At 39.9% G+C, this 16,156-nt stretch overlaps 1 protein-coding gene across 8 annotated transcripts; it reads left to right on the top strand.

The window, feature by feature from the left end:
• The first annotated feature begins 633 nt into the window (after positions 1-633).
• On the top strand, positions 634-15,869 carry taf1 (TAF1 RNA polymerase II, TATA box binding protein (TBP)-associated factor). 8 transcript variants are annotated; one of them, XR_010912162.1, is made up of 42 exons: positions 634-1,007; positions 1,495-1,609; positions 1,809-1,932; positions 2,013-2,129; positions 2,436-2,555; positions 2,834-3,075; positions 3,200-3,415; positions 3,520-3,762; positions 3,837-4,077; positions 4,238-4,345; positions 4,429-4,596; positions 4,705-4,832; positions 4,977-5,084; positions 5,985-6,158; positions 6,281-6,454; positions 6,703-6,807; positions 6,921-7,121; positions 7,204-7,345; positions 7,578-7,622; positions 7,840-7,970; positions 8,056-8,136; positions 8,224-8,373; positions 8,463-8,582; positions 8,761-8,936; positions 9,025-9,257; positions 9,359-9,566; positions 10,215-10,386; positions 10,570-10,781; positions 10,889-10,997; positions 11,084-11,182; positions 11,290-11,467; positions 11,564-11,631; positions 12,106-12,228; positions 12,370-12,462; positions 12,569-12,653; positions 12,751-12,818; positions 13,544-13,660; positions 13,944-14,128; positions 14,252-14,347; positions 14,653-14,875; positions 14,994-15,165; positions 15,390-15,526. XR_010912162.1 is itself a non-coding variant. In XM_067492604.1 (42 exons), exons 2-42 carry the CDS (start codon positions 1,496-1,498, stop codon positions 15,607-15,609), a joined length of 6,006 nt encoding a protein of 2,001 aa, XP_067348705.1. In that variant the 5' UTR covers positions 635-1,007; position 1,495; the 3' UTR covers positions 15,610-15,869. The 8 variants fall into 8 exon arrangements, 7 of the variants coding, with proteins under 7 accessions (XP_067348705.1, XP_067348706.1, XP_067348704.1 ...); XM_067492604.1 differs by having other exon boundaries at positions 635-1,007; positions 3,843-4,077; positions 13,944-14,051; positions 15,390-15,869; XM_067492605.1 differs by having other exon boundaries at positions 635-1,007; positions 10,215-10,380; positions 13,944-14,051; positions 15,390-15,869.
• Positions 15,870-16,156: the final 287 nt, after the last annotated feature.

The raw sequence follows: 16,156 nt of genomic DNA, 5'->3' as shown, positions 1-16,156 counted from the left end.
AGATTAAGCATTTGCAGGAGACATACACTGTATATGTCATATTAATTATATTACCTTTCAAACATCATACACTCACTATTACTCAGTTATTCTTGACAAATGGGACAAAACAGTTTCTTCACACTAGGAATTTGTATATTATCAAATATCATTCCCAATCATTAGCTTACATAGATTTTAAGTTCTGTGGTCACAATCTTTGTTTCAACACTTTATTATTCTACGGTGCTGCTACTAGGTTAGCTACAGTTTTACACAATGAAAACATAAAAAATCAATAAGCTGCAAATACGTGTAGCTTAATGTATACATTTTTCATAAATACAAAGACCTAATATTTGCAGATGCCTAAAGGAGAGAGAACAGATTTCCTGCTGATTAGATTATTTTTTTCAGCGCATTATCTATCATCTACACACTGTGCACTCACTGTACTGTGCCAGCTGCTGTGTACATTGAGGGGTTTACATCCAATGTCTAATGACGACGATGTTATTGTCTTTTCAACATAGAACATAAAGTTAAACACAAAATTTGACTTAAAGAACCCGCTTCTCCGAGGGAAACAAATGGCCACAAACACGAAATGTTACTACGTCATGACGAGTTCCTGAACGTTTCATGATGTTCATCCGGGTCACTTGGACTAAATGTCTGTTAGCTGGCTTATGATGTAGCTACTTCGCAGTGCACTACAGTGCATGACAGAGATATATACACAGAACTTTATACGGGACCTAGTCATGTAAAAACTTAATGGTTTATTTTTACCTCGTCATGTTGACGCAGGCACAAGTGTGAAATACGCTTATATAAATTTTGCTTAGGTATTTCGCTAAGCGTACATTAGCCATTTTAGCTAAAGCTAACGTTAACATACTTTATCAGACTATCCTATAACCAATGTTAGCAGATTAGCTGCCTGTGCTTAATATTTTGCCTTAGTAGATAGCTTTATGAATCTGTCTTATACCCAGACTCGCTTAATTTGAAGTAAGTCACCCAAGGTAAGTGAATGTAACGTTTATGAATTTTTAAATGTTTCGCTTTTTACTAAGGTTAGCTAGCTGATGTTGGCCATTATCACTACTTCTGCATTTATTGCTAACCTTTGGTTCAATAGCTTAACGTTATCTTGTTTTTGTTTAGAAGCATAAGTTAAACCTGGCATTTAAACACACCATTAATCCAGTAAACGTTTATACTTAGGGTAAAAAATAGCCACTAACGTTATTGAGATCTTAACAGACTGTGGCTTTGTTTACCTGACACTGCTAGTTAATGAGGCAGGGATAAATCAATCGTAAACGTTAGGTATTTGAGCTTCTGTTCAGTGAGGATGCTATCGTCCAGGGCAGTACAATTGAGCTCAAACCACCAACTTAAGAAAAGCAGAATTGTTTTACACCCAAAAAAGACAAACAAATGGTGATTTTTAGGTATAATATCACAACATGACTCAGTTGCAAATGTTTTGTTTTTGTCACATGTCAGGATGTCAGACTCAGACAGTGATGAGGACCAAGATCGCCCATTTTCTTTAACAGGATTCCTCTTTGGAAACATCAATGAAGATGGACAACTAGAGGATGACAGTGTTCTGGACAATGTAGGTGTTTTAAAGGCACTGTTTCACAGCAACACTAAGTAAATTTGAATCAGTATCATCGTGCATTGTGTTTAAACTAATATTTATTTGTAGTTTTATAGGATTTACAGCTTATTTTATTTCATCAATTAACACAGTTCAGCTTTTGAGTGCTTTTTATAATGTTCTATTCTGCTCCTGCCCTTTCCACTCAACTCAGGAGTCCAAAAAGCATTTGGCTGGTTTGGGTACCCTTGGTCTGGGCTCACTCATAACAGAGATCACTGCCAATGAGGAAGATGATCAAGAGGAAACTCGAGAGACTGGAAATGTCGATGCAGAGGGTGAGGTTAAATATATGATGCAACTTTGCATTAATGTAGCTTATGTTGGAGTCACATTTCCAATATATTGCTTCATTCAGGTTGGGTAAAAAGCACTGAAGATGCAGTGGATTATTCTGACATCAGTGAAGTTGCTGAGGATGAGACTAAGAAGTACCGTCAGGCCATGGGGTCTTTGCACCCCAGCAGGAAAACAGGTGATTGTTTAACAGCTCCTCAGAGTCACGGTTACATTATTATTGTTAGTCTGTTAAAAATAACAGAATTATTTTTGTGCATTGCTTATTAATGTAAACTATTTTTTCCTCTTTTATTTAATTTATTTACAAAAAATAGAAGAGTAAAATATTTGTGCTGTTAAAATGTTATAGATTTTACAAATGTTAGCATAGATAAAAGAAAACTTCCCCAACCCCTTCTGTAAATCCTTTTTTGTACCACAATGTCCATTAGATCATACCAAGAAAATTAAAAATGTTGTTTTTCAAATTTCTTAATCTTAGATGATGAGGATGACTACGACGCAGACTGTGAGGATATTGATTCTAAGCTTATGCCTCCTCCACCACCACCAACTCTCCCTACATCTGCTAAAAAAGAGGAACCCTCCTGTCCCACAAATGGTGGGGACATGTTTACTTTTGATTGCTCCCAGTAGAGAAACTGGGTTTGAACTGTTTACAGATTTGCTAGAAAAAGGGATTTCCTAGTGCTACTTAATCAGTGTGAATATATTTATTAAACGTTTTCCTTTCCTGTGACTAGCAAATGTTAACACTTGATAATGAAGTACATTAAATAAGCTGTGAGCTTATATTCAAGTATTTTAGATGCAGTTATCTAATGGTGCCATTTGATTATCTCTTCTGCTGTCATGATCTGTGATTGTCTCTCCATGCAGTTGGGGAAGAGGGTGATGGCATTATCCTTCCCTCCATCATTGCACCATCCTCTACAGGTGATAAGGTTGATTTTAGCAGCTCCTCAGACTCTGAGTCAGAAACGGACCGCCCCTGCCAGGGCTCAGGTAATGGAGGGCCTCCAGACAGACTCAACCTCCCACTTGCTGGCATTATGCAAAAGGATGCTGCCAAAGCACTGCCAAGTGTTACAGAGCTCTTCCCAGAGTTTAGGCCTGGAAAGGTAAAGCATCTTTACAGACATTGAGCTGAGATACTACTTGTCATTAGGCATGCAAATGTTGTTATTATTAGTGTAAGATCAAAGAATGTACTGATTGGTTTTATTGTCTTGGATAACCAACTAGGTGCTTAGGTTCTTACGACTATTTGGTCCTGGAAAGAACATGCCATCAGTTTGGCGGAGTGCCCGCAGGAAGAAGAAACGAAAGCACCGGGACCCTCAACCTGGGACGCCCCCTCCAGAAGGGGAACCAACAGACCAAAGCCAGGAAAAGAAGTCTGGGTGGACTTATGAGTACACACCCCCTCCACCCCCAGAGCAGTGCCTTTCTGATGATGAGGTAAGTCTTTCAGTGTTACAGGCTCTCATAATATCTTGTTGGTAGTCTAGCAATGTATCTTACCCTTATACCAAAGATTTTACAAATTTTTTTTACCCATCCAGATAACCATGATGGCTCCAGTAGAATCTAAGTTTTCACAAACTTGTGGTGATGGGGACAAGGAGGCAGAGTCTCGACCAAGAGTAGCTGAATGGAGATATGGCCCAGCCCAGCTTTGGTATGACATGCTAGGTGTTGCTGAAGATGGAAGCAATTTCAATTATGGGTTTAAGCTAAAAGAAGACGACACCAATGAGCCTCAGAAGCAGGACACACCTAGAAAAATAACAGAGATTGTTGAAGAGGTATGCCGACATGTGACATCTATAGCTGGAAAATAATATTGTCCTACAGGTCAAAGTTTGTAATATGTCTTTAGTTTCAGATGCAGGACAAGAACAATGATGATAATGATGATGATAATATTGATGAAGATAAAGACAGAGCAGCTCTTGAGAATGAGCTCTTCCTGATGGTTACTCAATTGCAATGGGAGGATGATATTATCTGGAATGGAGAGGACATAAAACACAAGGGCACCAAGACTCAGCGAGCCAGCCTGGCAGGATGGCTGCCCTCTAGCATGACCCGCAATGCCAATGCCTACAATGCACAGCAGGGTAAGGTGACAGAAAGAAATACAAAATAGAAAAAATGCCTTGTTTTTTTATGTCTATGATTTAAACTTCCTGCTATTCCAAGGTGGGTTTTGCAAATCACAGCGGCAGCATATACCTAATAACATTCTAAAAGTATGTAATAATCTGTTTAATCTTACAGGTCTGACAAGAAGTAATTCCCAGTTGGTGCCACCTACACCACCTCCAATGCCCAAAACTTCTTCAGTCTCTGGCTCTAAACGTGAAAAAAGCAACCATGATAATCAGGGTGAGTAGTAAACCGGAATGAATCCAGCCTGTCTTATCAGAGCTTAAGTTCTCATTGTTTTGATTGTTTGTGATTTTCTGTAGCTTCTCAGGAAGAAGACTATGCCTGGTTTTCTATTTTCCCAATTGACAATGAAGAGTTGGTTTATGGACGCTGGGAAGACAACATTATCTGGGATGACCAGGAAATGTATCACATGCTTACGCCACCTGTTCTTACACTGGATCCCAATGATGAGAATATTATTTTAGGTATGTTCGAAACTTGGATCTTCTTAGGCAACATGTTCCATTCTATAAGGCTTGTTCCAAAATTAGCATCTTAATTTAGACTTCAGACAAAACCATGGTGTCTTGTAGAAATTCCTGATGAAAAGGAAGAAACAACGTCTCACTCCCCATCAAAAGAGAATAAGAAGGAAACTGCAATCAAAAAGAGCCGCATCTTGCTGGGGAAGACCGGAGTGATAAAAGATGAGCCACAGCAGGTATGCTTCTTCAGCAGAGCTGGCACAAAATGCCAGATCACATTATGTGCTGCTTCATCTGAGATGCAGGTCATTTGAAACTGAAGATGTCTAAGATATGAATGACATTACACTCAGTGGGAAATCTGTTTTCTCTCAACTCAGAACATGTCCCAGCCTGAGGTGAAGGACCCCTGGAACCTCTCCAATGATGAATTTTACTATCCCAAACAACAGGGTCTGAGGGGGACCTTTGGTGGAAACATCATTCAGGTAAGCACCCTCTCACAAAAAAAACAGTAAAACAACGGGGCAGAACATGTATAAACATGACTTGAGCAGTGTGATATGACCAACCTTTAATATCCCGTTAAAGTTATTTCATGTGCTGGCGAAGATGTATATCATACTAAAGCACAGCATTATAACTTGGGAAGCCAAGTTCTCATACATGAAGGTCAGTGAAGTGTATTATGTGCAATAGAAGCATGAGAAACACATGTAAAAGCTGTTGTAATAAAATTTAAGGTGGGTACACAAGACTCGTTTGTTCCTAATCCTGAATGGAGTTCGCCATTCACCACTAACACTGAGGATCTTTTTGCTCAAAAAGAACATTATAAAACTGCCTTACTGGGTAACAGGATGCCAACAGGCTTAGCTAGATCGTAAACTGTCTTGCCTGAATGAGTGAGTTTGAGTTATAGCGAGGGGCGAAAGCATGAAACTAATGGAAAGGAATCTGCTAGATTTATAACACAATATAAAGAGAATTTTGTTTTAATAATAATTGGAAACTATAATTTAATACAAAATTCCATTAATTACAAAGCTCTTCAACAGGTAGATACAATTTTCCATTTGGGTTACTGTTGGGTACATGTTTTTCTTTTCTGAATTACTCTGTTCTGTGTCACCTTCAATCTCTTCTCTTGCTGCATTCGCTCGATGTGGAAGAAAGGTTCCACATAATGCCAAAAAGAATGCTATTAGCAACCCAAAGACATGAATAATGGAGCATAATATGAAACGATATTCCTGTTTGTAACAGCACATGATATGCGTCGTCATATCCCCACTGCCCTAAACATGACATAATTTTCATAACCTGTAAAACAGTCAAAGTTTAGATTGTTATGTAATGTGATTAAGTAACGTATCTTTCTTTAACAGCACTCCATCCCAGCACTGGAGCTAAGGCAACCATTCTTCCCCACTCACATGGGCCCAATGAAACTGAGGCAGTTTCATCGGGGGACTTTGAAGAAGTACTCATTTGGAGCATTGGCTCAGCCAGGTCCCCATGCTGTCCAGCCATTACTCAAGCACATTAAGAAGAAGGCTAAGGTGGAGCCTTGCTTAAAACAAGTGTCATACTCTGACCATACAGAACCTCGCTGTATTTTCTGTATTTGATCTGTTTTTACAATAGATGACATTCGTGTACATGTTAATAATTTTTTTTATAGATGCGAGAGCAGGAACGTCAGGCATCAGGAGGAGGAGACATGTTCTTCATGAGAACCCCACAGGACCTGACAGGCAAAGATGGAGATCTCATCTTGGCAGAGTACAGCGAAGAATATCCTCCACTTATCATGCAAGTCGGTATGGCGTCAAAGATAAAAAACTACTATAAAAGGGTGAGTTGCGAATCTTTATCTGCTTTCAAATCTCAAAATATTTTGAATGGTTCCTTAACAACACATTGTTACATAGATTTATATATTGACTATATTAATTATTTCACAGTGCAAATTTCAGTGCAGAATTTTGGTGCTGTTATTACTAAGTTAAACTTGCAGCTTCAGATGTCAAATTATCTGCTCGTTCCTTGTGTATTGGATAGAGTTAAAATATTGTGTTGAATGATTGGTGTGTTCTTCTTCAGAAACCAGGAAAGGATCCCGGGGCACCTGACTGTAAATATGGAGAGACTGTGTACTGCCACACATCACCTTTCCTGGGTTCACTGCATCCAGGACAGCTGCTCCAGGTCAGCTACGTCAACATAAAAAATTAAATATTCACTTTAGCTGAGCATATGAAGCATCACTTATATGTTATTATAAAGTGTGAGATGTTTGTTCTTTTTTCTTTTCTTTTTAGGCATTTGAGAACAACCTTTTTCGTGCTCCAATCTACCTTCACAAGATGCCACAGACTGACTTTCTCGTTCTGCGAACACGACACGGCTACTATGTTAGAGAGATTGTGGACATTTTTGTAGTTGGCCAGGAGTGCCCCTTGTTTGAGGTTCCTGGGCCCAACTCCAAACGTGCCAATACCCACATTAGAGACTTCCTTCAAGTATGTTCACTTCCATGATCTCTCCCAGAAACTTGAGCTGTTGTTTTTGCAAATACTGAACTCTTACATCTCTCTTCTGCAGGTGTTTATTTACCGCCTTTTCTGGAAAAGTAAGGATCGTCCCAGGAGAATCCGTATGGAAGATATAAAAAAAGCTTTTCCCTCACACTCGGAAAGCAGCATCAGGAAGCGACTGAAACTCTGTGCTGACTTTAAACGTACAGGTAAAACTTGTTATATAATTGATGCTACATCCTATGTATGTTCATTGTGCAGATGCCCATCATAATTTTTTGGGCTAACCTAATTTGATATTGTGATATTAAAGTAGAGTTGACGTTATAAATTGATATTGTGCTGTTTGAGGTGGCATAAGCTCAGCTGTGTGTGTGTGTGTGTGTGTGTGTTTGTGTGTGTGTGTGTGTGTGTGTGTGTGTGTGCACCTTGAATTGACAGGGAGAGAAAGAATTTTTTACTTCTACAATAGATTTTCCTCTACTGGTAAGATGTATTTTAAGGAAGGTAAAAGGATGTAGGGTACAAATGTTCTCTAATTACATCAGCACATTTTGATTTCATGAAATATACCTATGTATAATGGAAATAAGCACTGTTTTTGTTATTTGCTATTATACTGCGTACTGTATTTGGTGAAAGTTAACATTAGCAGGAGTGCAGGAGAGAGAAAATTACTAGCAATGTCTTGTCATGTTTCCAGGGATGGACTCTAACTGGTGGGTTCTGAAGCCTGACTTCAGGTTGCCTACAGAAGAAGAGATCAGAGCCATGGTGTCTCCAGAGCAGTGCTGTGCTTACTATAGTATGCTAGTGGCAGAGCAGAGACTCAAGGTAACAGTATCTACCTCTAAAGAATTCCAAATGGACATACAAATGTTGGTCAAATAGGTCAACAAAGTCATTTTTTCCTCTTTAGGATGCTGGATATGGTGAGAAATCCTTCTTTGCTCCAGAGGAGGAGAACGAAGAAGACTTCCAAATGAAGATTGATGATGAGGTATTGATACAAGTTTTTCCTCATCGCATAATTACGTACAATTGTTTTTAGATTCTCTCCATACTGTTCCTGTCTCACTGATCATAGGTGCGGACAGCACCTTGGAACACAACAAGAGCCTTCATTTCTGCCATGAAAGGAAAATGCCTGTTGGAAGTTACAGGAGTGGCTGACCCTACCGGGTGTGGAGAGGGTTTTTCCTATGTCAAAGTGCCCAACAAGCCCACTCAGCAGAAGGTCTGACTGTTTATAGCAGAGTCTGCCACTGCATGTTTTGCCATATTTAGGTATAGACGGTGTAAACTTTATCCGGTGTGGGTTTTCAGGATGACAAGGAGCCACAGCCTGTTAAGAAGACAGTAACGGGGACAGATGCTGACCTAAGGAGGTTGTCACTTAAGAATGCCAAGCAGCTGCTGCGCAAGTTTGGTGTCCCTGAGGAAGAGGTAAGACTGTGGTGATATGACAGCAATAAATCCTAACCCATCTTAAATTGTTGGGGGTTTTTCTGTATTTTTAATTAAAATCTCTCCTTGCAGGTCAGGATTGTTAACTTTTTGGAGATTTATGAGAGTGACAATTCCTGTGTGTGTGTGTGTGTGTGTGTGTGTGTGTGTGTTTTAGATCAAGAAGCTTTCACGCTGGGAGGTGATAGACGTTGTGAGAACCATGTCCACAGAGCAGGCACGTTCAGGTGAGGGACCCATGAGCAAGTTTGCCAGAGGCTCTCGTTTCTCTGTTGCTGAACACCAGGAGCGATACAAGGAAGAGTGCCAGAGAATCTTTGACCTGCAGAACAAGTAATAGTCTTATTTTGGCCCACATATATGTTATTTAGCATCCTGTCTGAGCAGATTTTGAAACATCTCCATGTTTCCTCCACTAAAGGGTGTTAGAATCCACAGAGGTGCTCTCCACAGACACAGACAGCAGCTCAGCAGAGGACAGTGACTTTGAGGAGATGGGGAAAAATATTGAAAACATGCTGCAGAACAAAAAGACTAGCTCCCAGCTTTCCCGTGAGAGGGAGGAACAGGAAAGGAAGGAGCTTCAGAGGATGCTGATGGGTGAGGATAGCGATCGTGACAACAAGGGACGCAAGGAGCGCCGCAAAGGCTTGTGTGAGTCTGCATCTATTTTTGGTTCACTGAGGACATATCTGCATTACCTGTGTAACTGTTAGTATCTCTAACTGGAATTGTTACATCTGTTTGCTCTATAGCCAGCTCTTTATCCACCAGTTCCCACAAGGATGACGACACGTCCTCTGTCACTAGCCTAAACTCTTCGGCTACAGGAAAGCGACTCAAGATCTATCGGACCTTCAGGGATGAAGACGGCAAAGAGTATGTCCGCTGCGAAACAGTACGCAAGGCTGCAGTCATTGATGCCTACCTAAGGATTAGAACCACCAAGGATGATGAATTCATGTAAGTGCCTTTATAACTTGAGATCTCTTGTCTTTCAGTAGGTATTTGTTTATAAGTCAAGTCACAGCACAGACTAACCTCATTTGTGTCTATATTGCTTGGTGCCTTTGTGGTGTAAAAATGTGCTCCTTATTGAGCTATGTCTATCAAAATGAGGCAAATACATACAGTGTTTAGAAAAAGAACAAATTCCCACGCCTTGGCAATTTTCCCCTTTTTTAAAAAATATATTTGTATTTTTTTATATCAAATAACAGCTTTCACGTTTAAGTTGTAGGTGCTCATTTCACAATAGCTTAAAAATAATAGGTAGTAGGTGCTCCTTAAACAACAATTACAGCATTGAGCCTTTGTGGAAAGGTCTCACCAGCTTTGTTATGGACATTTCAGTTTTTCCCAATTCTTCTTTGTAAAACTGCTCAACCTCTGCAAGGGGATTGTGAGTGAACACCCAGTTTTACAACCCCAATTCAAAAGTTGGAACAATGTCTTAAATGTGGATAAAAACAGAATGTAAATATCTTACATTTATCAGATGTCTACCATATGCTGGGTTTTCTAGTGGTGATGCAATTCATGTCCATAGCACCACCACAAATGAACTACTGACAATTAAACAGCCAGTTTTATGTATATTTGTGGCTGCAGACGAAAGTTTGCCCTCTTCGATGAACAGCATAGGGAAGAGATGAGGAAGGAGCGCAGACGTATTCAGGAGCAGCTGAGAAGGCTGAAGAGAAACCAAGAGAAGGACAAGATCAAGGGACCACCAGAGAAGAAGGCCAAGAAGGTCAAAGAGAGACCAGACCTCAAGGTAAAAGTAAGCTTGCTGATTCAGTACTATATTCCTCTAGTTCCTCTTTCCTTTACCTGCTTTTGGTACCCAGCTAAATGGTAACTTTATATTATGCTTACATTGCTTTAGCTATTATGACAAGTGGAATGATTGTTCTTTTAGTATTATATTATTATTCGTGTTCCTAAATGTGTCTATTTTACCTAGCTGAAGTGTGGAGCATGTGGAGCCATTGGGCACATGAGGACCAACAAGTTCTGCCCACTGTACTATCAGACCAATGCCCCACCCTCCAACCCAGTTGCTATGACAGAAGAGCAGGAAGAGGAGCTGGAAAAGACTGTCATTCACAATGACAATGAGGAATTGATCAAGGTGGAGGGTACTAAGATTGTGCTGGGCAAACAGCTCATTGAGAGGTACTCATAACAAGCTCAGTATTATATCAACCTTGTCCATGGACAGCAAGAATCCTTCAAACACAGACTATTGTGCTACAGTTTGTAAAAACTTTATTTCTCTACAGTGCCGATGAAGTGCGGAGGAAGTCTTTAGTGCTCAAGTTCCCCAAGCAACAGCTCCCACCAAAAAAGAAAAGGCGTGTAGGCAGCGCTGTACACTGTGACTATCTTAATGTAAGTAATTTTGTTTTACAATTTGTTTTAACACTTTAAAGCTCAGAGTCCCTTTAGTTAAACGTTTACACTATTTTTGTGCATAGAAGCCACACAAGGCCATCCACCGCAGACGCACTGACCCCATGGTGACCTTGTCCTCTGTACTGGAGAGCATCATCAATGACATGCGGGATAACCCCAGCGTAAGATATCACAGGAACAAACTCCTTCACCTCAACATTTTACTTTTACCATATACCTCCTTCACTGCTCTACTTGTCTTACCATTACCACCTTTACATCTATGCAGACATATCCATTTCACACACCGGTTAATGCAAAGGTTGTGAAGGATTACTATAAGATCATCACTCGGCCCATGGACCTGCAGACACTGAGAGAGAATGTACGTAAACGAATGTACCCATCGAGGGACGAGTTTCGTGAAGCAGTGGAGCTTATTGTTAAAAACAGTGCAACCTACAATGGTAAAGTTATAAAAACACATTTAAAAATCTTTAAGAAAAGCTTATATGAGTTCCACATCGGTGTTTTAAGGTGGCTCTTCATTTTTCTTCTGCCAGGTGCAAAGCATCCAATAACACAGGTAGCACAGTCCATGTTGGACTTATGTGATGCTAAACTGAAAGAGGTAAGTGTAAATGTTTGTCATGTATGTATTTCCACATTAAAGTCCAATTCATGCTTCCCAAAGTACAGGGTGCACAACCAAGCTACAGTGATGTAAATGTGAAGGTTTTGCTTGCCTGCCTCGATTTTTGAAACTAATTTTTTTGTGATTGGTTCATTTGTTGGAAGGAACCTCAATCTAACTGCAGTATATCCTTTCTGCCTCATTCAAAAAAGCACTGATCATAAGATAATCATTTTTATTAATACCCAAAACAGCTTAAAAGCAAGTAGAACTCTGTACATGAGCTCTACAAACACTTGTATAAAAAAACTTTCATATTTAGTTTCACCTGCGTTCTACATCTACAGCAGCCCCCTGCGAGCTGCTGCAGACAGGACAACAGCATTCACTGCCGTGTTGCAGTCTAACTGAGGAACCTGCACACAGCATTTTTAATCCCCAACTCTAAAATTTCTGTGTGTGTGCGTGTAGAAGGAAGACAGGCTGGTGAGGCTAGAGAAAGCAATCAACCCCCTGCTAGATGATGATGATCAGGTGGCCTTCTCCTTCATCCTGGATAACATTGTGACCCAGAAAATGATGGTGGTTCCTGATGTGAGTCGCTTCTTTTTTGCATTTCTTTAAAGCAGTTAGTGTTAATTATTTTGACTCTTTTTTAAATATGTAACACTGAACAGGTTCTACAAAATAAAGGTTAATCTGCAGTTCATTCCTAATCCTTCCCCTTCTCTATAGTCATGGCCCTTCCATCATCCTGTCAACAAGAAGTTTGTGCCTGATTATTATAAAGTGATTGTAAATCCCATGGACCTGGAGAGCATCCGCAAGGTGAGGGTCATACAAAGTCTCAGCCTTCAAACTAATTGCATATCAATACAGAGACCCTTAACCGCAAATTTTCCTCTTTTTCTGTTTGTTAATTATGGATTAAAAGAACATCTCCAAACACAAATACCAGAACCGGGAGACGTTCCTTTCAGATGTCAGTCACATCCACACCAATAGTATCAAGTACAATGGTAATATCACTGTCAATTTGACCTTACAAAAAAATGTGTGACCAACAGCTTCTATTTTTGAGGATTCTTTTACATAATTTTTCACTATGTTTCACAGGGCCAGACAGTCCTTATACCAAGACAGCCCTGGACATTGTCAATGTGTGTAAGCAGACTTTGGCAGAGGTATGCTAAGTCTAATCATTGTTTTGCTTTCTGCAGGGAAGGGTTAGCACTCTAAGTATTTATGTAGTAAATTACATTCTCCTGGGCTTTACCATTAACATTACAGCTAGAAATAATGCAACAGAATCTTGATAAGTGCTAATTTGTTGTTTAATATATAATTATCTCCCCTGGTATTTAAACAAGTTATAAAACAGACATTAATGTAAATGCAATATTTGTTTATTAGTATGGAAGGGTTAACAAAAAAATAGATGGCTGTAGATGGAATAGATAGAATAGATGGCTATTCGAATAGAATAGATGGCTATTCGAATAGAATAGATGGCTATTCGAATAGAATAGATGGCTATTCGAATAGAATAGCTACATAATTGGCCAAATTGCTGCCACAACATCAGGGATTCATTTGGAGGTATTTCAGAAATATATAATGCTAACAGTTGTACATATTTACACGCTCTTGACAAGCACTTTTATGTTACTTTTACTTTCCCATCCATCATAATCCTTCCCTTATGATAGATGGGGGAGTTGTATATATCCTTGTAATAAGTGGTAATTAGATAACAACACTGTACCAGACTAGTTTAAGTTAAACATGAAATTCTGTCATAAGTGGTTTAAAGTTGATTCAGGCTGTTACAACTTATGTTTTTTTGCACTATTTGGGAAGTAGTTATTCTCGTTAAATATGTTATAATCATGTGCTGTTGTGTTTCCAGTATGATGAGCATTTGACTCAGTTGGAAAAGGACATCTCTACTGCGAAAGAGGCAGCTCTAGATGCAGCTGACTTGGAGAGTCTGGACCCATTGACTCCTGGACCATACACACCACAGGTAGGACATAGATATTGGTATCCTGCAATATTGTCAATATAACATTTCATAGTAGGTACACACCTACCTTCTATGTGTAGTAGTCTTCTTACCACTCCTTGTAGAGCTCCTCCTGTCCCTTGTATTTCTGGACTTGTTCTCTGTGCTGTCCTATTTAGACATTCACCTCTACAGTCTAGTGTTCTTGTGGTAGTGTTTCCTTTTTCCCAACCTGTTTTTTCTCCTTCACTTCCTTCTTGTCCTGTCTCTCTGTTTGTGTGTGCCCCTGTGTCGTGTTGGCCAGCCTGCTGATCTTTTTGACAGTGGGGCTTCAGGGAGTCTACCCAGAGAGCCCAGCAGCCTTTTCTCTGAGGGACCTCTAGTGGTTGCTCCAGAGAAGAGAGGGGGGCAGGTATGGAGAGAGTGCCATCTCTCCAAACTATCATCAGAGCACCTAGCTTGTTTACATGCTTTGTTGTACCTATCCCCGTAAGAGAGGCTTCTGACAATACAATAGTTAGAGACCGTAAAAGATATTGTAAATGCGATTTCTATTTTTTGCTCTTACAATTTGACAAGGGTGTTCTCTGACTTTATGATTCTGTCCCTCAGGGACGCCACAGCAGAAGACCTGGGGAAGAAGAGTCAGATGTGGACATTGAAGGCTTTGAGGAGGACGATGATGGCAAACCGAAGACTCCTGCTCCTGTAAGAAAGCGAGTTCTGTGGGATAATTTTGTAGTTCTTATGAGAGAAACACAGATGTATTATGTAGACCTCAATAACAATGTACCAACCTATCTCCAAGTATGTTTACACATTTAGAAATTTGCAGTTTTAGAACTATATTCATTTAAGGTCATGCCACTGTTATTACCAAGAATTACCATGAAACAGACCTCCAGTATGTGTATTTATTTATCCCCTTAGATCACCTGAACATGTTGGGGTAATTTTCTATTATTTTATTTACATAATTAACTTGATCTCTCATTTGTCTGGCTTGTTAATAGGCAGAGGATGCAGAAGGAGATCTGGAGGATGAGGATGATGAAGAGGAGATGTTGCTACCACCCCACAGACGGGTCAGTGAGCAGGACGAAGAAGAGGACGAGGAAGAGGAGGAAGATAGTAGATCTAACCGCCCTGCCCAAGCTAGTGTGCTGTACCAGGACCTTCTCATGTCTGATGGGGAGGATGATGCCAGCGAAGAGGAGGGTGATAACCCTTTCTCCTGTAAGTCCACCCCTGACATTTTAGCTGCTTTTTGTAGTGTCGTAAACATAAACAAAAGGGATTTTAAATATCATTCTGCAGTGGAGACCATGTACAACCCTTTGTGTCTCCCCTACAGCAATCCAACTATCAGAAAGTGGCAGTGACTCTGACAGAGAGGTAGACGTGAGACCTCCACCTCCACGGAGAGCTCAAGAGACAGCCCGCATGGGTATGGACCAGGATGAGAGCATGATGTCTTACGAAGGAGATGGAGCCGACGAGCCTCACATGGAAGACAGCAATGTCAGGTACATCAGGCCCAAGAGCAAATAATTCTCACAACACTTTAACAGTATTCTAGAAAGTTAATGATTGTTTGAAACCTCACAAATTTACAAGCAGGCAGTTTGTGATAACTTTCTTTTTTTTAACATTCCTAAATTGATCCAGGCATTGTGCCACTGAGGTTGCATTTGCTAGTGCGCATGTGATTCATTAACTTCTTTCCAACCATCTTTTATTCCTTCTTCAGCTATGGCAGCTATGAGGAAACAGAGAGCAGGAGTCAGATGCAGCCCTCTAGTCTTGGAAATGGAGAAGAATATGGCATTAGTGAGGAGGAGGAAGATGAAGAAGATGAAGCGCGGAGGAGAGGCCCAGCTGTGCTCTCCCAGGTTCAGCTTAGTGAAGATGAGGAGAGTGAAGAGTTCAGATCTATTGGAGGGGACAGCGACATAGACTCTGACAACTAGTTCAATTTTCTTTTTTCACCACATTTTGTATAGTTTTAAAAATGTTTTGTACATTATGCCAAGTGTTTATAGCTTACTGCTGATTGTCTCGCTTATACCTATATGGTAAAGGATACAAAACAGAGCTTTATACATGTACTTTCAATGGAAGTGTGTGTGTTCAGTTGTTCCTGTACAGTTTTTACTCATATAAATCTTTTACTCTTTTGTCTCAACCTACCGTCTAATTGTAAAATAGAATAAACATAACTCAACACACAGCTCTTTCATCAGAAACTTCAAATAATTTCTTACAAACAGTTCAACTGGAGACCTTATCCTTCCCCAGTGGAAATTGCAAAGGACAGTCACATTTCATAATGACAGACACAGTGAAACAGTGATGAGCCTAGTTTATCATAGAAGTCTGTGCAAAAGCTGTATTATGTGGTAGTGAGGCAGCAAAATACAAAAATCATTATAAGATAGTAGTAACACATGAAAGAACAAAACATGATTTCTGAAACAACCAGTTAATGTCTTCACATTTTGATTTTTTTATTTGACA

This window comes from Channa argus, chromosome 22, assembly GCF_033026475.1.
Source record: "Channa argus isolate prfri chromosome 22, Channa argus male v1.0, whole genome shotgun sequence".
In the NCBI taxonomy this organism is placed as follows: domain Eukaryota; kingdom Metazoa; phylum Chordata; class Actinopteri; order Anabantiformes; family Channidae; genus Channa; species Channa argus.
This window is presented reverse-complemented; position numbering and strand designations above follow the sequence as displayed.

Coding starts and splice junctions, on each gene's coding strand:
- taf1 (XM_067492603.1), top strand. CDS start 1,496: ATGTCAGACTCAGACAGTGATGAGGACCAAGATCGCCCATTTTCTTTA. Junction 5,085..5,984: donor TTGGTGGAAACATCATTCAG/GTAAGCACCCTC, acceptor TTTCTTTAACAG/CACTCCATCCCAGCACTGGA. Junction 15,166..15,389: donor ATGGAAGACAGCAATGTCAG/GTACATCAGGCC, acceptor TTCCTTCTTCAG/CTATGGCAGCTATGAGGAAA.